Source organism: Heterocephalus glaber, unplaced genomic scaffold (assembly GCF_053883595.1).
Source record: "Heterocephalus glaber isolate CG9 unplaced genomic scaffold, H.glaber_assembly_v1.0 deba00001689, whole genome shotgun sequence".
Classification (NCBI taxonomy): Eukaryota; Metazoa; Chordata; class Mammalia; order Rodentia; family Bathyergidae; genus Heterocephalus; species Heterocephalus glaber.
Genome location: NW_028258414.1, coordinates 10,666,806 through 10,690,096, shown reverse-complemented (window position 1 = coordinate 10,690,096; position 23,291 = coordinate 10,666,806). Strand labels below are relative to the sequence as shown.

General features: G+C 51.7%; 1 protein-coding gene across 4 annotated transcripts in view; it reads right to left on the bottom strand.

Annotated features, from left to right (window-relative positions):
• Nucleotides 1-18,277, bottom strand: part of Coro2b (coronin 2B) — a 109,474-nt gene extending 91,197 nt beyond the window's left edge. The window contains exon 1 of one of the 4 annotated variants that reach the window (XM_087198912.1): nt 18,030-18,277. Coding sequence is in view for 3 of the 4 variants with exons in the window: in XM_004855577.4 (XP_004855634.2) it covers nt 18,046-18,125 (80 nt within the window). In the remaining variant the exon portion in view is untranslated. Of the gene's footprint in view, nt 1-2,111; nt 2,414-18,029 lie in introns of those variants that run through there. The other 3 variants (XM_004855577.4, XM_004855579.4, XM_004855580.4) reach the window with 3 other exon arrangements.
• Nucleotides 18,278-23,291: the final 5,014 nt, after the last annotated feature.

The window sequence follows — 23,291 nt, the reverse complement described above, 5'->3', positions numbered from 1 at the left end:
AGACCACATCTCCCGCACTCCCTTTAGGGCTCGCCTCCTGTCTGCGGGGTCACCAGACCACCCCGGACATAAAGGAGCCCCCAAGGTGGCTCCTTGCACTTTACAGATGGAAGAGCAGAGGCCTGGGGACAGAAGTGACTGCCCCAGGGTCCCATGGCCTGGAGTGGCAGAGTCAGGACGAGACACCAAGCTGTGCAACGCTCAGAGTCAGGGCCTCTCCTGGGCCTAGGGTGGAAGCTTACAGGAGCAGGAGGCTCCTCGCCTGCATCCCTCCTGTCCCTCCTGTCCCCCTTGGGCCCCCCAAGAACACTGCTGGTCTGCAAAGGGCCACCTAGGGAGAGAAGAGAGGGTTAAAGTGGGGATTTTATTTAATCCTCTGATCTGGCTTAAGCCGAAGTCACACTGGTTAGGCAGCACAAGGGGCCCACTGGGGACTGGGTAAGGGGCAGGGGATCTTAGTGGGTAACCCTGGACACCAAGAGGCCAGTTCTGCCAGGTAATCAGCCAAGTGCCCACCCTCATGCTCTCTGCATCCCATCCCTGCTAGACCTCCAAGCAGTGCCCTCCACCGTGCTGCCACCTCCTTGCTGTGTGGCCTTTGGCAAGTCACTCCCCCTCTCTGACCCTCAGCCTCTTCCTCTGCTAAAGGGAACTGAACACCTTCCTTGCAGGCCTCCTGGAAGAAAGGGACTCAAGTACATAAAGAGCACCATGATTACCAATCTTGCGGCTTTCATGTTCCCAGCCAGGCCCATCTTCTGCTCTTCTATCCTGCTTGCCTACATCCTGGTATTAACAACCTTAATGAAGATGATCCCTCCCCAGAAACGGAATTTGTATCATTTCAAAACACTAAGCATCCTACTCTCTTTGGGTGACAGCAGAAGCAGCTAGCGTTGAGGGTGCCCCTGGCCCTCAAGTTCATCTTCCCACCCTGCACCAGGGACAACTGGCAAAGCGTGGAGTTGAACCAGAGGACCTTGGGAGCCGGGGCCCTGTGACAGATCTCAGGAGGGCATGGGCAGCTGGAACTACTCGCACCCTGTAGCACCTTCGGCCCTGCCCTCCATCTGTCCCCTCTGCCCGACCCCAGCAGGCCGCCTGGCCCATTCTGGCCTCAGCTCCCAGCCCAAGAGCCAGCTGAGCAGCTGGGAGAGATGCAGTCTAGCCTGGGTGCACAGCTGCCAAACCCAAGGCCAAGCCCAGTGCTCGGCCAGGCCAGGCTGGGAGTTGTGCACAGCACTGACAGCGCCTCTGAACAGGGCAGGGTCACACTTGCTCTCATTGGTCCTTCAAATGCTGGTGACCACCCCCAGGCCTCATGTTACCATTTTCACTTGAACAAGAGGAAACTGAGGCCCAAAGTAGAAGGCCCAAAGTAGAAGCCACCACCAGGAAGGTTACTCAAGGGGTTTGGTGTGGACATGAGCTCAGGTCTCCCTGGGGCCCCTAACCCGGGGTGCTTCCACTGGCCCATCCATGCCTCTCCTCTTAACTCCATCCTCTCAGACAGGGGAGCCCCCAAAGTTCTCTAATAAACCTGGGCCCCTGTGGCAAGTCCGCAAGAACCCTCTTCTAACACGGGGCTGGAGGCAAGATGCCCTCTGTGCCCTTCTCGGTCACATCGCCTCCCTGTGTCTTCGAGCGGCCCACTGAGGGACCGTCGCCAACGCTCCTAGCTTGTCAGGGCCAGGGCAGTGGCTTCTTCTCGGGGTGGCTTTGAGTACAGGCTGGTGGCCTGGGTCAGCAGGTGGGGTGGGGCTCCCCTTCCTCGGCGGGCCTGCTCCATGCCCACTGTCCACCTAAGGCCCTGCTGCCACTGCCACGCTCCCCGCGGTCAGTGCGCGCCACGCAGGGACCCACGGAGGGCGCACCCGACAAGCTTGGGGGTGGGGGATATGCAGCATCTCACGCAAGGGTTAAAAATGCAGTCCGGGCAGGCCAGGCTGGCGTCCAAGCCGCAGGGCTGCCGAGCCAGAGCCGCATCCCGCCCTGCCTAGAGGGCGAGCAGCCCGGGCGCTGAGGGAGTGAGCGCGGCGCGCCCCACCCCTTTGCGGCCCGCGCCTCGCGGCCCGCGCCCCGCGCCCGTGGGTCCGGGTCCCGGCGCTTACCTTGGTGACCGTCATGCAGGAAGTCGGCGGGGCTGGCGCGCTTGCGGGGGCTGCGGCCGGGGTCCCGCTCGGGCTGGGCCGCTCGCTCGTGGGCGCTCGCCGCGCTGGCGCTGATGTCAGCCGCGGCCGCGCATTTATAATGGATGAGGCTCCTCGCCGCAGGAAGGCGAGGCAGGAAGAAAGGAGCGGGAGCGGGCCGCTGGGGGCGGGGAGGAAGAGGGGCCGGGAACTCGCTACAAAGGCGGAGGCGGAGGCGGAGGGGAGCGCGGCCGCCGCCCGCCCGCTCGTGGCCGGCGCTGCGATGCCCGGGCCGGCGCCCAGGCCGCACCTTAACCCCCGCGGGCCCGGACGCGCGCGGCTCGTCGAGGCCACCCTGGCACCTGCCGGCCGGGCGGGGACAGCGACCCGGCTCCCGGCGCCCCTTGGCGCTGCCGGGGACGCTGTGAAGTCACACGCGGGACGGCGGAGCGCGGCAGCTCAGCCTTCTGCAGGTTCGCCCGCTCGGGCCCGGGGACGGGGCGCACTGTGGCCGCAGGGCCCGAGTGAGCGCCACTTTGGTTTTACGCAGAAGGAAACAGGGCCAGGGTGGACAGGGACCTGGACAGGGGCGCGCGACCTTCTCTGGCCACTCTGTCACAAACTCCCTAAAGGACCCCTTGCTATAAAAGCACCCCAGCCTGAGTGTGCACTGCACAGGGGACACAGGTGCGCCCCGGTGGTGAGCAAATCTGGAGCTGCTGTAAGGATTTGAGGTACAATCTGAAGTTTCCGAGAAAGGAGTGACCCCTCCCTAGGGAGAACCTAGGCACAGCAGGTTAGGAGGGAAAGAGTTCGGACAGCTGAGGCCCGGGTGTCAGGCGTCAGGCATCGTCCTGGCTTCCGTTTGAGGAAGGAATCGCTGCCCCACCTTGCGGCCCTGTAAAGACTCAGAGAGGGGAGGGACTTGCCCGAGATGATAGAGCAGAGAAGGGAACCGAGTCTTCCTCAGTGTGTTGGGCCTGTGGGCTCCAGGGCCCCCACACCTGCTGCCTTATTTGTGTCTCACCGAGGAGGTAGGCGACTCTTAGACCTCAGAAGCAGTTCAGCTACTTCTCAACCCCTTGGGTGGCTGATGCTCCCCAGGCCCCAGATAGCTCCTCTGCCAGGCCATTCCTAGGCAAATGTCCATGGTTAGCCGCATTGCCGCCCCCTCCCCATTCTGTGTCAATCCAAGTGCACCCCATCCTCTGGCAGCCCCTCCGCCTCCCCTGCCACCTCCACCCCACAGTTCTGAACTGTGAGCCTCAGTTCCCAGCGTCTGGCCTCAAGTTCAAACACTTCCTGTGGGCACGGAGAGAGGCTGGCTCCCCTCTGGGCACAGGTGCTTGCCTTCTCTTGCTGTGTACCCCTGGGCATAAAGTGGGTGCTTGGCAAATGTTTAATACCACCAAAGGCAAATCAAGTGAAGCAAACCTTCAGCCAGGAGAAGAAATATAAACCAGGCTTTCAGAAGCATTTCCCGTCAGCCAGTGGTCCAGCACTGGACGGGGTCCGATTCCTGGTCTGGATTGGGATTACCTTGGGGAGCTCAGCCTCAAGACAGGGGGCTTCAGCCCTAGGGACCCATTGGGAAGCCATTGAAGGGCAACCCAAGAATAGCAGTCACCTGCACTCCCAGCTGCGATTTGTTCACAGCCATCTCCCAGATTGTCATTCCCAGCTCCCCAGCGTCCCCCTTGGCACCTTCCACTATTACTGTGGGATCCGGGAATGAGACAAGTACTTAATATCAGCTTGAGCCAAATGCAATTAGGAACATCAATCTGCTGCCCCCAAACCCATGTGACACACTCCAAAGGCAGAGAGAAAATGCTTCTGATGGCTTGTGTGCTGCTGGCTCGTCCCTTCTGTCACAAGTCACCAGGCAGATGAGAAGGCTGGACAGGCAAAGGTCTCGGGTCCCCCGGTGCCCAGCCAAGGGCTCAGCCTAAAGAATCAACTCAGAAATGTGTGCGCCTCCCTCGCTGCCATGGTGTGGCTGCCGGTGCAACACCTCCTTCCCAGGTCCCAGCCACACACAGTCCATCTTATTTGTTTTCCACCAAAGCAGAGCCTGAGATAGGCTTGGATGCAGGGGATTTAATTGCAAGGCAATCCCAGGAGTGGAAGAGGCTGTGCATAGATAATGAGATTGAAAAGGAAGAAACAGCAATCATAAAGGCAGGTCCTCAAGGTCACATTCCTGCCTCAGTGCTTCCTATAGCCTCCAGGGGCTTCACCCCTTGTTCTCAGCAACTGTAAGCTTCTAGTCATCCTTCAAAGCCCAGTTCCATTGTCATTTCCTCTGTGTAGCTCTCCTGATGCTATCTCCATGGTGTCCTGATTCATACTGCATTATACCTCCTCTGATGACATATATTTGTCTTATCTCTTTTTAGGACTGTGACCATATCCCTCCCTTTAGTTACAAGACTAACCCTAGGCTATTCTAGAGCACTGCCCAGCCAATCCAGTAAGGCTGCCATAGACCCCCTTGGCCTCTGCCTTCACGACCCTCTGGTCAGTTTCCACCTCTTGTGGCCAGATGTCAGGGGCTCTTGACGTGAGGCTATGCCTGCCTCGTGTGCCCATTTACCCAGCATTTGCCCAGGCTCTGTATTGGGTGCCAGTGAGGGGGGCTTGCTGGCCTCCTGGGAAAGACCCACAGCAATGGGCTCCATCCCACACCATGGGTAGGTGAGGGAGGCCCCTAAGGGGGAGGCGGCTGTCTGGTCCCCGCTGGCCACCTCTATCATGGCCCAGCATGTGGGGCCCCCTTCCGGCCTCCGTCAGTCATTCCATCCCAAACTCTGCAGCTCTCAGATTCCCCTGCACTCCATCCCTCTCCACTCCCACCTGGCTCAGCACTTTCCCTTTCAGAGGCTGCTGGACTCGTCCCCTGCTCACCACCCACGCTCCACCCAGCGTCTAATGCCTCAGGTGAAACCCACAGACCTGCCTGCTTGGAACCCACCAGGGGGTCCTCGCTATCCTCGGGAGGGGCCCGCCCCCTCCCTTTTCGTTCCTAGCATTCCCATCTCACCGCCCCTGGCCCTTCTCTGCTTGTGCATAGCTGACTCTTCGTCATTCTCCCTCCCATGCCGCCTCCTCCAGGAAGCCTCCCAGCCCCTGACCAACCATGACTCTCCTGGCTCCCATTTCCCCCTTCCTGTCTCCCAGTTGTCCAGCCTCCCCCGACTCGGTATCTGCCCCCAGCCCAGCCCTGCTTCTCTCCACTTCTGCTCTCCATGCCTGTGACACCCAGCCGGCCCCTCCTGCCCTCTGTCCCCTCTGCTCTCGTGTGGGGTATGGGACTCTCCTCTGTGGACCTTGTCCTTTGAGATTTCTCTCTCCCTCCTGCCTTCTCCCCTCTGTCCCCTGTAGTGGCTTCTCTTTGTCCTTCTGTCCTCTGATCCCTGAGTTTCTGTCTCCATCTCCCTGTCCCTGTGCCTCTCTGCCTCTTCCTCATCTTATGCTTGGTCATTCTTTCTTGTTTTCTCTCTCCTTTCTCCATTGCTGCTGCACACAATTCTGATGGTGGCCTGACCAAGTGCTGGGGCAGCTGGGCCTGCCCAGGGCTGCCATCCCATGTCTTGGGGCCATGAGCAATGAATGGAAAGTGGGTGCATCATCTGGGGTCCCCTGGGTCTGTCCTTGGCTGGAGGCCTCCTTCCCTGTGTGGGAGGCTCTGTGAGCTTCCTGAGTGTCTGTGTGTGTGCATGTGTGTGCATGTGTGTGTGCAGTGTTGGACAGGGACCAGGGAGGAAGCAGCCACCCAGCACTGGGCTCAGTGAGGGAACCACAGCCAATCCCTCCTGAGGTCTGCTTTCCAAGCTGTCCCCTGGGCCCTGATGGTAAACAGGTGCCTTCGCCACAGGCAGAGCAGATGGCTGCTGGGGCTCCTTCTCAGCCCCGTGGGTGTGGTCGGAGGCTTAATGGGCTCCAGGAACCTCCTCTCAGTCCCATGGTGTGCTGGTTGGGAGCACTGCTCTGGAGCCACACTCCTGGGTTTGAATCCCAGCTCTTCCACTTTCCTCCAGTCTAAGGGGGGGCTTTGTCTGATGTCCTTGTACAGTTTCATTTCCTGGGAGTAACTCATTTGCTCTTGAGCCAAAGTGGCCAGGCCCAGGCTTCATTCAGCTTTTGCTGTTTTACCTGAAGCCCTGGCAGCTTCATGGGACCCCTTACCTCTGAGGGCCACCACTTCCCTAGGGACAGAACATTACCCCTCATCTCACCGATGCTCCATGACCTGCAAGCCCCAAATTTGCTCCTGTGCTGTGGGTTAGGGTTCCTCAAGAGTATGAGGTAGGGAGTCAGGAGCCCATGTTCTCACCCCTCTGAACATGAACCTTACAAAGCCCAGAGCCCAGCTGCCTGGATCCTGTCTGTGGAATGATTTTGGAGAACCCCACCCTCCTGAGAGCTGGGATCCCCTCCCCCTCCACATGTCAATACCTAAGCCCACTGATGTTAGACAAATGGACTGAAGACAATGATATAAAAATTTAGTATCACACAGGGGGCATCACATGAAGTAAAGTAAATGCTCAGAACCCACTGTAACCTAAAGGCTTGGATGTCCTCTTCAGAAGGTGGGGAGGAGGTACTTGTGATTGATGCTGACCAGATCTCCCAGGCAACAGCCACCTGCGGTCATCTCTGTCTGGGCAGGTGTCAGACCTATGACCCCTCCTTCCTGTGAGGAGCTCCTGCCTATGGCATTGTCTGCTTTCATAACATGGAGAGGAGTAGCCTTCTTCTGCAAGAGGACAGCTTTTCACAGCCACCCCTCTGTCTGCAGAGGTCTGCAGAGTCCCTGAATAACCAACTAGAATTATTCCAAATAATTATATATATATATATATATATATATATACACATACACACACACACACACACACACACACACATATATATATATGTGTATATATATTATTCCTGCCAGGATATTTCAATCTCCCTCTCTCACAGTATCAATGGGCAAACATTTGAAGATGAGAACAATGCTCCACCGGAGACAAAAGCCTGGCATGCTGCCAACCACCAACAGGGGGCGCTGAAACAAAACCAGATCTCCACATTTTAGATTCTCTTCCGTCTAAATACTGTAGTAACACCTAGACAGCAGTCCCTAACCTTTTTGGTGCACCAGAGACAGGTTTTTTGGAAAACAATTTTTCCCTGTAAAGGAGGGGAGAGTTTCAGGGTGCTCCAAGTGCATTACATTTATCAGGCCATCAAACCTCTTTGTTGATGTGAATCTGTGTTTGCAGCCACTCCCCAGCACTAGCATCATCTCCTCAGCTCCACCTTAGATCATCAGATGTTAGATTCTCATAAGGAACCTGCAGCCTACATTCCTTGCACATGCAATTCACAGTAAGGCTTCAGCTCCTATGAGAATCTGATCTGACAGAAGGCAGAGCTCAGGCATAATTCAAGTGATGGGATTACCGTAAATACAGATGAAGCTTCACTTGCTCCACCACCACTCACCTCCTTCTGTGCAGCCTGGTTCCTGACAGGCCACAGACTGGTGCCAGTCTGTTACCCAGGAGTTTTGGGTCCCTGGCTTAGATGGTCCTCAAAGTGTGAGCCTCAAACCAACACCAGCTTCACTCAGGAGCTGATTAGAAATGCCAGCTTCCAGGCTCCACCCCAGGCCTATTGATTCAGAAACTCCTGCATGGAGCACCTCAGGGGCTTCTGACACCATTTAGGATCCGGGGATTTACATCATGGAGGGTAGTGAGCACCCTGTTAGCTAAAGCATGCACAGCAAATCTGAAAGAGTGGCTGTCACCATCCCTCTCTGAGGGATCATAATTGGATTTTACCCTCGGCCCCAGTATCTGCCCTGAGGGCTTTCAGATTTTTCCACTGAAGATGAGGGGGCCACTAGTGCAGCAGGGAGCAGAGGCGAGGGGAGGGACAGCGATCTGAAACCAGCAAGGGACAGGTGCTTTGATGTTCGTGCTTGAAGGCTTAGTGGCCTCGGGCACCAGCCTGCATTGGCCCCACTTGTCCCTCTGAGGCTGAACCTCAAGATGCCCCCAGTGGCATGAATGGTAAGCATTCTGATGGCCTCATGGGAGAGATTCTCCTCCACTGGACAGCAAGGGTGTGGCCTCGGAGACTTGGAAGATCTTGGAGACCCTCCTACAGCCCAGCAGCCCCTTCCCAGATGCCTCTTCTGCCAGACCAAGCCTTGGCAGTGCCCCTTAGGTCCTGTTCTCTCTTATGTCTCTGTGCCACCACCCTAGTCACCGCTATCCTCTCTCTCCACTGAGCTCCCTGCACTTACCACCTCCCCAGGGCTAAGTACTCTGTCACTGTAGCATTTCCATTTGCTTTTTGTTATGAGCACACTTTGGATCAGATGGTTGCCAAGGTCTCTTCCTGCTTTGAGATGTTCCAGACCCCAGCTCACAAAGACAAGGCCTATCTCCTCTGTCACACCTGCCCTCGGCATTTGCAGGGCTTGAGTGTGGGACTCATATATATATAAACAGTTGGAATTTGAAATGTCTTACAGAATCCTTGGTCTGTATGAGGTATTGTGATTTATCGAGAGAGGCTTATAACAATGGGAAGAGAAGAGGCACTAATATACTTGTTTATTGTCTGGCCAGTGCACATAAAGATTCTTTAAAGTGCCCAAAATATATCTTCCCTGTTCAGGTCCAGGAACCATTGCTTTGTGTTTCTTATTGTCAAACATGCTGTTCTGGATCCGCTTCTCCCCACCCACCATGAGAAAAAGGTAACAGTGCTGTTATTAATCACACTGCCGTGTGTCTCAGGGACCTGTTTGCATTGAAACAATTTGTATCTTCTTGCCTCTGCAGTTCCTTGGTCCGGGCTTAGGACACACACCACCCCAAAATATGACTGTAGGAGACCAGAATATGCCACCCCAAAATATACTTCCTTGATGTATTTTGAGCTGGCTATTCTGAGAAACTGCAGACACAGGAGCAGCTCTGAAAAGATGCCCTTTTGTAAAAGAAATTTACATCCATAAGAAAATCTGCATCAGTTAGTATAACAGGAAGAGAACTGCTTTGGACAACTTTCATCACCTGAGAGGCTTTATCTGTACAACATGACCACATTTATTCACATTCATTTCCTCTCCTTTCCTTCCCATAACTGGTCTTCACCACGACCAGAATCCCCAAGCTCCTGTTCCTTTCTGTAGCTCAGAATGCTATATAACTGGCACTTATCTGACACATCTTCAGGTCTCGAATGGGACTCCTCTGAACAAAAGCATAATTAAATATGGGTTTGCTCCTGATAATCTGTCTCGTGTCAATTTAATGCAGACCCCAGTCAAAGAACCCAGAAGAGACAAGACTCGGCAGGAAGCAAATCGGGTTTACTCAAGGGTCAGCACCCAGAGTAGTAAGGGGAGCTATTATTCCTCCCAAAAAGTCCATCTGAGTAACTCAGGTACTTGAATGGACTTCTGCAGGGAAGGAAAAGAGATGAGAAGTTGATAGACAGGAAAACTGTATTCTGTGCTGGGTGGAGTCTCCTTCATTCAGGTCCTATGTCCCCTCTTCCTCAGCTGAAACATAGTAATTGACCTTGACCTCCTGGGGCTAATTCCTGTCAATTCTTTAGACAAATGCATTACTTTTCTGCAAGTTAAGCCTCAGAACAATTTATATCTTTGTGTTAGTCAATGCACAAAACAAAAGAGTAAGGAGGAATATTACATATTTTGATGTTATCTGAAGTTCATCAAATAGATGTTCTGGGTTCTGTAAATGTAAAGAAAGATTATTAAGCAGTTAACATCTTAATCACTTGAGTGTAGCTTTTTTTTAGGTTTGCAGTATGCCAGGGCAAAGGGAGAGCCAGCAAAAGTAACTCTATCAAGGACAGTTCACAAAGGGGCAGCCACTGTCACCATCACACTACTGTGTACTTAACACTGGATGGATTATTGCTTGTTCATGGAGGACTGTGGCTGGGGCAGAGTGGGGAAGGAGAGCCTGTGGGTGTTGTGGGGAATTCATCAGGAACTTACAAAGAAATGGTTTCAATGTTCCTGGGAAGCTCTTTAAAGAGATATTGGTACCCAAAGTATGACACTCAACAAGGTAGGTACTTTGCACTAGAAAAGCAGTCTCAAGGTGGCCCTGAGCCTCCTTCAGCCTCTGGCTTTCCCCATCCTCCTTTCTTTCCTGAAAGGAGCTTTCTCAGAGGTCCCCTTATTTAACAAAAGAACAGATCCACCAAAGAGGAGTATAACTGCCTTGGATCTTCTTACTGAAATGTCATCAACCAACAAAGAATAAACTCGTATCACAGAGGAGGAGACTGAAAGTCAGACACCATGCCTAGGGCCAGGGGAGCTTTGTCCCAGGCCACTGTCTGTTCCTTGAGTCCACTCCTTTCTCCTAAAATCACTCACCCTTCCCTAAAGTGTCTGCAGCCTCCCACTTCCCTCATCTTTTGAAAAAGGTATTAAAGCCTCAGTCATCTGCCCTCCTTTGTCTTATTTTGTGTGGCTCCTGTATACATGTGCATGTTCATAAATGTGTGTGCCTTTTCTCTTGTTAATCTGCCTATTGTCAGTTTATTTTATCAGACTCAATTACTGAATCTTGAGAGGCAAAGTTTCAACTTGCCTAAATTCCCAAAGGACAAAATCCTGACTGTTTTCTGTCATTAAACCTGAGTTCAAAACTAAAAAGATGACCAGTTCAGAGCACTTCATGGACTGGGAGCTTAAGGGCCATTGTTTGTTTGTTTGGTTTTGGTACCGGGATTGAACCGGGACCTTGCGCTTTCGAGGCAGGTGGCAGCACCACTGAGCTAAATCCTGGGCCCCTAAGGGCCATTGTTTTAATTGTCCTCACCATAGCCCTAGAGCAGGTTTTATTTCCATTATACAGCTGAGCAACTTGAGGCTCCGAGATCTGAAGCCCACGGTCATCCCATGAGGCAGTGATAGGGCCAATATTCAAGGCTGGACCTGCCTGGGTCCACCTAGGCTCTTTCTGTTGGTCCATGGGGGTCTTCTGGCTGCTTGGACACAGACCCAGCTTCTAAAGCCTTCACTGAACCCATGGAGAACAAAGGGGCAGCATGAAAGTAGAGCACTCCAGCTCACCTATGGGCACCTTGCTTGTGCTCAACAACTCAACCTGTCACCTCATCTTCTCAATGTTAAGGTGCCAGCTCACAAGCCACCACCCAGAAGTTCCCCTCCATGTCTCATAACTTCATGCCCAAGACACACGATGGCTCTATCTTCATGTACTTCTATAGATTTATGTAACAGAATCTGAGAGGCTGGGTCATTTATAAAGAAGAGAGGTTTATTTAACACACAGTCCTGGCGGCTGGGAAGCCCAAGAGCACAGCGCCAGCAGATGCTTAGCTTCTGGGGAGGCCTCCTGCTGCTTCAGCTCATGTAGGAAAGCACAAGGGGTCACATGGCAGGAGAGGAAGCTAGAGCATGTCAAGAAAGCAGAAATCACTATTTTTTTAAATACTGGAGACTAATACAGGAGGACTCTACCACTGAGTACATGCCCAGTCCTTTTTATTTTTATTTTTCGTTTTGAGACAGCATCTGGCTGGGTTGCCCCAGCTGGCTTGAACTCATAATCCTCCTGCCTCAGCCTCCAGGTATGTGCCACTATGCCTGGCCTGAAACTACTTTTACAGCTCACTCTTAGGGTGACTAATCCAGTCCCTTGAGAATGATAAAGGCATGAATCTTTTCAGGGGCTCCACCCCATGACCCAAACACCTCCCACCAGGTCCCACCTCCAACACTATGGCACTGGAGAATTAAAATTCTAACACCCAAACACTGCGGGGGATGACACACTCAAACTGCAGCAAGCCCCTAACTCATTCTATAAGGTCAGCATTACCCAGATGACAAATCCAATCAAAGAGCCAGCAGAGAAAACCACAGATCAGTGCCCCTTATGAATGCAGATGGTCTGAGTTTTAAATAATTGCTGATTACGTCCAGGTGTTTCCATGTGGCGCATCCACAGATCCTCCAACCCACAAAGGTGTGCTCATGTGGGCTGGGAGAGGCTAAGGGACATGTGTGCAGCCACATAGCTGTGAGTGGCAGAGTAAGAATTCAGGCTCACAGCCAACCGGAGCCCAGATCTTCATGCCACACCACCCAGCTCTGCAAGTTCACATGCACCCATGACCCAGTCTCACCTCTGGAAGGCCCCTCACTGGGTGACAGGCCAGGGTAGCTGCAATGCCTGCTGGGAAGGTCACAGACCTACCCTGGACAGGACTCCTCAGCCAAAGTGCACACAGTGACCTGCACACAGTGAGGACTGGGAAGACAGTGTCACTGCCTGGCCAAGGCTTTTACCTCTCTTTCCCTTGACCTTAGTCTCCTTGTCTGCAAAATGCAACAAAACTCTAAGGCACTGACCACATCAAATGGTGGTGAGAACATGGGGCAACAGGAATTCTCACCATGGCTGGTGGGAGTGCAAACTGATCCAGCCACCAAACAGACAGTTTGGAGATTTCTTACAAATATACCCTCTTATCATGTGGCTGGTAATTGCATCCCTCGGTATCAACCAAATTGTGATGAAATCTCATGACCACAAGAAAATCTGCACGCAGATATTTATAGCAGCTTCAATAAGAATTGCAAGTAAGATGTCCTCCAGGTAACTGGATAAATAAACTGGGCATCCAGATAATGGGCTATTAGTGCTGAAAAGAAATCAGCTATCACCCATGAGAAGACATGGAGAAAGCTTAACTGCGTATCACTATGTGAGAGGCCAGTCTGAAAAGGCTACATTCTGTATGATTCCAACTGCACAATAAGCCAGGCTTGGTAGTGTATGACTGTAATCCCAGCACTGGGGAGGCTGAGGCAGGAGTTGCTGTGAGTTTGAGGCCAACTTGTGCTACATAGCAAGACCCCTTTTCAAAGAAAACAAAAACAAAACCCAAAAGCCAACTGCATGATAGTCTCAAAAACACCAAATTGTGGACACAGTAAAACAATCAATAGTTGCCAAGGATTGGGGTGGTGGCCTGAACAGAAGGAGCATAGAGAATTTTTAGGCCAGTGAAACCTTTCTCTATACAGTGATGGTGGAGTTGTGTCATTAAACACTCATCAAGCCAGTACAGTGGACAAGACCAAGAGGGAAGCTTCCAGTAAGCTATGTACTTTGGATGAGAAGGATGTGTAAGCACAGCCTCACTGACTGTGACTCGTATCCCCTTTCCAAGCAGGACTCAAAGTGTGCACATGAGAAGCAGGGACACACAGGAAATTGCTGTGCTTTCTGCTCCATTTTTCTGTGAACCTAAGACAATTCTTCAAAGTGAAGTTTTTTTAAAAAAAGAATGGGTGCAAAATCACCCAGCTGTCAGGATGCCCTGAAGGTACACTGAACTGATGCCCAGACAGTCTGTGCATGGGGAATCCACCATTGCTCCACAGCTTGGGACTATGATGCTTTCAAGCCCCGGTTGCAGGGGGAACTCAGGTTGGTTGCTTTGACTTTTTTGGTCAAAGTCCATAGCTGCAAACCAAGATAAAAATACTTGCTTCCACTCCCATGGCAATCTCTCTGGGTGTCTGGCGAGGTTCTTTTCACTGGCAGCGAGTCTGCATGTCCCAAACAGCAAGAATGTGACAGCAGAGGAGGGACTCTACATCCTAGCTCATGTCTTTCTTCCTCTTCTTAAAGCCACAGTCCCATTGGACTAATTTTCCACCCTTATGGCCTCATTTAACCTTAATTATTTCCCAAAGGTCCTGCATCCAACTCCCACAGTCAAGTTAAGTTTCTTTCTAATACCTTACAATAGGGAAAAATTTTCACTATGACTTTTGATGAAGAAGGACATTAAAACCCTACCCAGTCTATGTGATTTATAGTGTTGTTCAAGTCCTCTATTTCCTTATTGATCTTATTTCTATTTTTTCTATGCATTATTGAAAGTGAGATATTGAAATTGTGAACTATTATTGTAGAACTGTCTTTTCCCTTCAATTTTGTTGACATTTGCTTTATATTTTGGGGGGCTATGTTGTTAGGTGCATATATGCTTATAATTGTTATATCTTTTATTTATTTATTTATTTTTGGTACAAGGGATCGAACTCAGGTCTTTGTGCTTGTGTAATGTTATATCTTTTAAATAGATCAACCCTTTCATGAACATATAATGTTTTTCTTTGTCTCTTATAACAATTTTTGACTTAAAGTTTATTTTTTTTTTCTGACATTGGTATGCTACCGCAGCTGTGTTTTGGTTACCTTTTGTGTGGAATATATTTATCCATTCTTTCATTTTCATCCTATTTGTATCTTTGAGGGGCTTCCCACATAGGGCTTCCAGGTTCAGCAAATAAAAGCCCAAGATGCCCAGTCATATTTGAATTTCAAGGAACAATGAGTAGTGCTCACTTTGGCAGTGCATACACTAAAAAATGGAACAATGTATACTTTTTTTTAGTATAAGTATTTCCTATTCAATATTTGGGGTTCATTTATACTAAATATTTTAATCTGAAATTCAAATTTAACTGGACCACCTGTATTTTATGGGGAATTATTCCGGTAAAAAGTGTAGACCCAGACCCTACACTCTTTGAACTCTGACTTAAAGGGGTGAATTAGGACCCCCCTGGAGAGCTCCCTGGGGTTCACAAGGAACTATATCCTAGTACAGGGAGCTCTAGTGATACAACGGGGACCAGGAAGGGCAGCTCCATTGTACCCAGAAGCTGAGGGATTAACTAGGCCTTTGGACCTGGGTCCGTGCTCCTTCCTGAATCTCCCAAGGTTCCTCCACCCTACCCCATAGTCCAGCCAGTCCCCAGCACCAAAGCCCACTTTTGAGCAGCCCTGGGGATCAGCCAGCTGGCTTTTTCCTGAGTGTCCCAATTGACAAAGGCATGGGAAGGGGCAGCTGGAAGAGAAAATCATTCAGGCCTTTCTCCTGGGCCCCTGGCCCCAGTACCCAGTGGGTACTTACTGTTTTTAGGGTAGTAAGGGGACAAGACCTGTGGCAGAACTGGACACTCACAACCCTCCCCATCTACATTCATGTATGTGCACACACTCATGTTCAGGCTCATAAACACACCTTTACTAAGTGCACACTCTCATAATACACACCTGCCCACTCCATACAGTAGCAGGGTGAACATGGCTTCACCGACTCAGATCTACCAGAACACCTCCACTCATACACAGGAGGCCTTGCACATCTCTGCATACTTGTCTACACTGTCTCAGCTCAGTACACAATGGCAGGTCACAGCCACAATAGTCTCGGGCACTTGTGTGTGTGTATGGGAGGAGTTGTTGAGTGGGTGTGTGGGTGTGTGTGCATGTGTGTGTCCAGGTATGTATGTTCCTCTGTATACTCTACAGACTGGACACTTGTCCATCCTCTAGCCATCCACCCCCTCCTGCAGAGAGGTTGATGGGCCTGGTCTCCATGACAACCAAGGACCCCTACCTGTCCCAGTTTCCTGCAAACACCAGGTGCTAGGGCCCTGTTGATTTTTTTCCCAGGCCTTTGCTCTCAGTGGGGCCAGGGGCCAGGGCAGAAGGGAAGTGAGGAGGAAGGGTAGAGTGGCCATCTGGACCCTGGAGAGAGGGGCTTCAGCCATTGCCCAAGTGCTCCAAGATAGCAGATGGGCATCATAGCGCCTGAGAGGAATTGGGAGGGGACAGCCTTACATGGCACAGGCAGGTGCTCCCCTTGCCCAGCCCAGGCCTCCCCAGCCCCACCCTATCCCCTGGAACCCTGGGATCTGACTGATTGGGAAAAACCATCTCCAGGCTCCCTTTCTGGGAGCTGCTGAGAGGTGGCATTGTGCTGGGGATGGGGAGAAGAACTCCTTTACAACCAAGGCTGCAGGACCCTTGGTATGCAGTCCCCTTAAGGGAATGCAGCCGTCTCGGCCCATGTCCCTGAGGCTGGTGAAGAAGACCCTGCTCCTAACTCCATCTCAGTGTCTGCTGCCAGGACCACGCAAGCCGATCTAGACCCGGAGCACCCCCAAACTCCATGCAGGGGGACAGGTGACACTGGGTTGGAAGAAGGATGTGCGCCGCGTGCTCCCGGGTGGACACTCCTGATATTACAGCTCCTAGACCAGGCCAGTGGGGAGCACCAAAGGGGTCCCCATGCTGTTGCTGATGAGAACCTCAGAGATTCTGACAGGAAATGGGAAACTGTAGCTCAGAGAGGAAAAGGGCTCCATTGAAAAAGACTTAGAGGCACCTTACTACTACCAAGGTCTGGTCCTAACTAATGTTGTTCTTTCTGCCTCCTTTATCCACAAGAAAGTACTGAAAGTCCTCTTGCATTAGTGTCTTTAAGGGTTGTGATAAAAAAAAATATGGTGAATGCTGCAGCTGAGCGCCATCTAATGGAAAGGCAAGCTCATAAAATCATTATGGTGTGTCCTCATCCACCTTATTTACCAGATCTGACACCATGTGCCATCTGGCTCTTGCCCAAAGTCAAAATGACCATGAAAGGTAAACGTTTTGAATCAATTCAGGACATCAAGACACCAGGACAGTGCATCTAAAGACACTCGGGAAAGCAGACTTCCAAAATTACTTCAGAAAATGGCAAGAATGGTGGGATAAGTGTGTTTGAAGCCAGGAGGAGTATTTTGAGGGGGTTTTGTGGCAATATATCCTTTACTGTAATAAAAATTTAAAAAAATTATTCTCCATATTTTTTAATCTCACCTCATATTGCCTTAATGTCTCTTTACAACTTTCTTGGTAGAATTAAGTCTATACCTGCTATGTTTTGTATCTAGATGTCCCCCCAAGGTCTCATGCAGTCATAGGTGGGGCTTTTCAGAGGTGGCTGGATCTTGGGTGTGTGATGCTGGGATCAAGGATGATATGCCGGGATTGATTCATGGTTTGATGCTAGGATTAAGAACCTGAGTGTGAGTACTCCCCACCCTAAGGGTATAAGGGACAGAAAGAGAGTTCCTGATTGTTGCTTGCTGCTCGCTGCTTCCTGCCTTCCCACACCATGAACTGTGTCTTCCTCTGAGATGCCTGTCTGCCATGCCCCCTTGCCTTGGAGCCAGCCGATTATGGAGTGAAACCTCTACAAACTGTGAGCTGAAATAAACCTTTCCTCCTTTAACACTGAGTGTCAAGTAGTTTGTCTTAGCAACAAGAAAAGCAACTAAGACAATACCATAAAGACAATTTTTAAAATGTAAATACTTTATGAGTATTTTATAACATCATTAAAATTTTTTGCACAAATCTTTTTTAAGCCTTCATGATATTCCTTCCTTTAAGATACTCTAAATTCTGTAACTATTGCCCTGTTTTGGAACAGCCAGATTGTCTCACTTTTATACAATTTCAGGCACTGACAGAATTCACATCTTTGTACATAAATCTCCAATGCCACATCCCTGTCGATTTCTTTAAAATACTGTATGTTTCTAGGTGTGAGAAATGAACATTTCTAGGCTACAGACTCTCAAGCTGCTCTCTGGACACATTTTACCAATTCACACCCCACTGTCTCACCCAGCACAGACCAGCACTGGATATGAGGACGTTTTGCAGTTAATTGTCACTTCTCTGATTTCCTATAAAGCTGAGCACCTTTTTCCCATCTGTTTACTGGTCGTTTGCTAGTGGTGCCTTCATAGCACCGAATCCAAGGCCCAGTCCCACAGTGGGTAACTGGGCAATGTGGGGAGTCCGCAGGTTCACACCTCCCAGCGCCCCCAAGTCCAGAACCCAGCTTCCCAGATATACTGGATGCCGCCACCTACTGGCAAAGCCAGAACGTGTTACTTGACTTTTCTAGCTGTGTCTCTCCACATCAGGGGATACCAGCCCCCACCTTACTTACCCTCAGAGAAGCCTACCTGCTGAGCTCCTCCTGCCACCACCTGGGCCATCTCTCTGCTGGGCGGCTGTCAGCCTCCAGGTTGGCCTCCCCATCCATGCTGCCCCATGATTCTCTCTTTGGAAGCCAGTGGCCTAAGCTTCTGATACGGTCTAGTCATTTCTTGGTTGAGACCTTGAACGGCCCCGACTGACACCAGGGACACAGCCATGCCCCTCACCATGGCTGGTGTAAGGCCCTGTGTGGTGCAGTGGCCTCTGCTCTCTGATTTTTTGGCCTTCCTCCACCCTGCAAAGTCCTGGCTGTGCCCTACAGGGTCAAAAGTGCCAGGGGCAGACTCACTTGTGGCCTTTGCCCAGGCTGATTCTTCTGGTATTTTATTGATGCAGCCCTTATTTTTTTCTGCTGGGGACAAACCCAAGGCCTCACACATGCTAAACCCCTAATTCTTTAAGACTGTGCCAGACACCACCTCCTCTGCAAGGCCATCCACCTGGTATTGGCTTTCTGTGGTTGCTGTTAACAAGTTCCCCCAAACTGAGTGGTTTTAAACAATATTAATTCATCCTTGTGCAGTCTGGAGGTGAGCAGTCCAGAGGGACTCTTATGGGCGGGCCTGAAAGCAAGGTGTCGCCAGGACTGCTGTCCTCAGTCTTCTGGGGAGGAGCAGATCCCTACCTTTCTGGGCTCCGAGGCTGCCTAAATTCCTCACCTCACTCCACCTCTCCCCTCCTCCATCACCACAGCTCTCCCCCCACCATCCTTCTGCCTCCCTTATAAGACCTTGTGGCCGCTTTTAGGATGACTCAGAAAATCCCTCCCCATCTCAAGACCACTAATTTAGCTCAGCATGGTGGAACACACGCCCATAATCCCAGCACTTTCGGAGGCTGAGGCAGGAGGATCACCACTTCAAGCCTGGTCTCAAAATAATAAAAAATGGGTAGGGATGTAGCTCAGTGCGAAGGCCTTGGGTTCAGTCCTCAGTGCCAAAAAACAAAAAAGAACACCCGCCCCCAACAACAACAACAACAACAACAACCACCAAAATCCTTAACTTAATCACAGCTGTAAAGAACTACCTGCTTCATAAAGCACTACTTGTGATTCTGGGAGTAGGACTGGCCTCTGGGGGGCTTTATCAGCCCCACCTGCATGCACTGATGGCTGCCTTGTCTGCTTCCCCCTCCCCCGGCGGGTGCCAGAAGCAGCAGCCATGCTGCCCTATGTTCCTTGAGCTGAGGACCTGGTGTGGAAGCAGCACTAGTGGAATGTTTGTTGGGTGAATGAATGAATGTCTGTCTCTGTCTCCTTCAGTCACCCCTGGGCTTTAGGCCAACAGCAGGAAGCCCAGCTTTGCAGCCACCTAGCATCCTGTGGGTGCTTCCCCTTTCTTCCTCTCTCCCCTTGGAGGCAGGGACCCAGCGGTGCCCTGGGTAGAGGGAGCCGCTTGAGCTAAGTGGAAGATGCTCAAGGGAGATCAGAGAGGGTGTGCTGGGGAATGATGGGGAAAGCAGGGTCCCGATCATGCTCTGGGGGCTTCATCTATGTGCAGGAGCAGCCTGTGTGGGAGGGGGTGGCTCCCACCAGCTGGTGCTAAAAACCCTGGAGACTCACATGCACACACTCACAACCAGCTTCCCTCCAAAGGGGCCATCACCTAGGCAACAGAGGAAGCTGGTTGCCTAGCAACAGGGCTCTGCCCCCTCATCCCTCCTATGGCCATTTCTGCCCCTTGGGAGCTTTGCGCCCTTTCTAGATTGTGCCAGTGTTTAGATGAAACCAGATGTCCTGTGTGCCCAGATGCCAAGGGCAGCAGATAAAAGAGGCATTTTGTGATTGCTGTGGTCACAGGTCATGGATCAAGCACTAGAAAAAAAGATGGCAGAGGTGGCCTAGGTGAGGAAGGAGGAACAAGGAGATGCTTTGGCCCAGGAGTTGGAAGACCTAGTCCCAAGGTCTGGATCAGCCCGTCACTCGCTGAGCACCTTGATCAGGTGACCAAGGAGGTGTGAAGCATCCTCATCTGTGACAGGAGAGCTTGGGCAGCAGATGACTTCCCACCAAGTCACTGTCCTCCCCGCTCTGGGCTGCACATTCATAAAGAGCCATGCATAGGGACATTGGCTATCATCACCAAAGAGGGTGAGAAAGGGTGATTGTCAGTTGTTGGAAGTAAAAGTTTTAATCACTCATCATCAACATTTTCAATAAGCTTCAGTCTTTACAACACTATTTGCCTTTTTTTTCCACTTAAAAAACATATTTTTCACCCAGGTGTGATGGCGCATGCCTGAAATCTCAGCACTGTGGGAGGCCATCTCTTAGTCTGGGGCCTGAGAGCTGGGGACTGGGCGGGTGGGGGTGGGGAGGCCCGCAGAGTGGGTCCCCAGAGAGGCCCCCATTGAGCAGGTGATGGGGACAGTCCTGTGGCCCCTGTGGAAGGCAGAGGTGGGGGTGGAGTGTGGTGGTGCTGGGCTTAGGCCCTGGGTCTGTCAGGTCTGCAGGAAAGCAGCAAGCCCTTTTAAGTTCCAGGGACCCCTCTAGCAAATGTGAGGGGCTCTCCTTTCCATCTCAGAGGTGCGTGGCTCCAAAGGGTCCCCTGGCTCCTACACAAAACCTCTCCGCAGAGCACGGGGAGGAGATTGGTTCTGCGACAGCACCACCTGCTGTCCATTCTGCACAGGACACTTAGCCCTTCTGCTACGAGCCTAGAATCCAGAACTCCTCCCTGGCTGGCAGCAATAACAATGATTATTAACATGTACCAGGCGCATCTGATTTTACCGTGGAATGGATCATTTCATTCCATTTATATAGAAAATGACATGAGAGAAGTGCTATGGCCTTCAGATTTTATAGTCTCTGAAACAGCTTCGGACTGAAATTCAAGGCTCTCATTTGAATTCCACTCCCCACCCTGGGGTCTAATCAGCCCTGGCTTTCAGAAAGGCCCAGAGCAAGTGATTTGGCACCAGTGCCTGGCAAGCCAGTGACAAATGGAAGGGGAAAGACACTAAATCAGCCAGCAGTGGCATCTTGTACCTAAGCCCCTTCCCTCCCAGCTGGGCCCTGGGCTCAACCACTCTGTTTTTGAGTTGATAAAGAGGCAGTTTCAGCTCTGCCCCAGGCAGGCAGCCTCTCCATGGGGAACCTCTAGCTCATGCCTGGCATCTCTCCTCACCACCTTGGGCTGAACCAACTCCCTTGTGTCAGGGAAACTAGTAAGCGTGGGTTCCAGCCTGCAGGAAACAGGAAGCAAGGAACTGAGAGAGGCCAAGGGCCTTGCCCATGGCCATGGCCACTTTATGTAGCTAACCCAAGGTCCAATCTACAGAAACTCGTTCCACACACAACCCAGATCAACGCAAGGCATCAGACAGGTGAGGACGCAGAAGAGATTGCCATGGGACGGCAGAATCTTAAACCAACAATCAGGAAGTCTGGGGGCAAATCCTACCACATCTCCGAGGTGTGGTTCTCATTCACATGGTGGACGTTCCTGTTCCTCCCCTGGTCAGCCTCCCAGGAGTAAGTGTGCAGGCAACAGGGTGGTTAACCAAGTGCAGAAAGGGCCCCCACTGTGTTTGTACCCAAAGAATGAAGGGCAGCAAGTACAGTCCACTGTTGTGCCCTGGACAATGTGTGACACAAGTTGGCAAAAGAGGCAGAGCAGACTGGGTGGCATCTGAGGGTTTAGGGGACCCTGTGCTGGTGAATGAGACCCTGTGGAGGAAATGCCAAGCCTCTGGGCAGCACTTGCCTCAGCCTCTCCAGCCCTGGGCTCTCTGCCACTTCCTTGCAAACACACCCTCAGGGCTGGGGGCTGGGAACACTAGGCCTGAGCCCAGCAGGCAAATCCCAGCTCCTCCTGGGTACCTGCAGCCTCCCAGGCAGCCTCTCTTACCTGGCTCTGCTCCTTCTAAAACAGATTCCATTTTTATCTACTACAAGGGAATTCTGTGAGGGGAACCAAGGAGGCTCCTCCAATGAGCCTTGGCTCTTGCTCAGCTCCCCTCCCCCAGTGTCACCCACCCTGTCCCCACTCCAGACAGGGCTCCAAAGGGAGGGGACACCGATCTGGCTGGAAGCACCAGGGACCTGGTTACACCTCTGGGCACTGAGGACTGGGCCTTGCAGAGCACAACAGACCAAGCCCCAAGACCAGCCTGGTGCTCCTGCTGAGAAAGTTGATGCAACCTTAGATTCATGACTACCTCCACCAATTGGTAAATACTCTTCTCTGGTGCAGTTAGAAAGAGGATCAGACATGCTTCTCATTCAGATGGGAAAGGCAAAATTACCCATTTCCCCCCTGCCCCAGGATGGTGGACTCTCCTCTCCTTGTCACCATGAAGACACAGCCACATTTTGCCACTCCCACAGAATCTCACACTGATCACTTTCATCATGACATCGAGCTGATTGGCTAGGAGGAGCAAAAGATGGCCAGTGCTGGAGGACTTGGTGAGGTGCAGCACTGCTGAGGGTGGGAGACGACCCTACAAGACTCAGGGAACTGTTGCTTTGGGGAAGCCGGGGGGGGGGGTGGTCAGGGGTGTGCTGGGATAGCCCCTCCAAAACAAAAGCTGCATATTGTATCTTGTACTGCAAAGAAGGAAGTCTGCTCCTGACAGGCCTTGTATTCTGGTGGCGACACATGTCACACTAGGGGTGTGCTTCGCGTGTGTGTCCTGGGTAGCTGGAATACAGTCAACATGGGGCATGATGGTATCATCAACCCGCCACCTTGGGCCACAGGAACTGGCAGGTCCTGGAGTGCTGGAGAGCCCAGTGTGGGGAAAGCTGTGGCTTGGTCCTTATGGTGAGCCTCCAAGGGAGGACTGAGTTTGAGAGGCAGCCCCTGGGGCCTGTTCTTGGCCCTGGTGGAGTTGGAACTCTTGATCACTGGATGCCACATGACTGCCAGGTTCTGTCTGCTGTGATCTGGATTCTGTTCAACCACCAGGTCCAAAGTCAAACCTGACACAGTCTATGGTCAGATGGAAGGTGAACCTTGGGACCAGCAGTCCAGCTCCCGTCACCCTCTGGCCTGGTGCCTGAGCCCCTCCCTGGGTAGCACCTATGGCCCTGTGTATGCGTGTGCCTGTATGCGTGCATGTGTGCGGAGGGTGTGGAGGGTGTGGTTGTGGACAGCATCTGAAAAAGGAAAAAAGAGCTTGTGCTTGTTGAGGATGGATCAGTTTAATGCGTGGCTGCAGAGAGAAAAGAAAGAGTGTCATGGCTGGGTCTAGATGTCCCTCA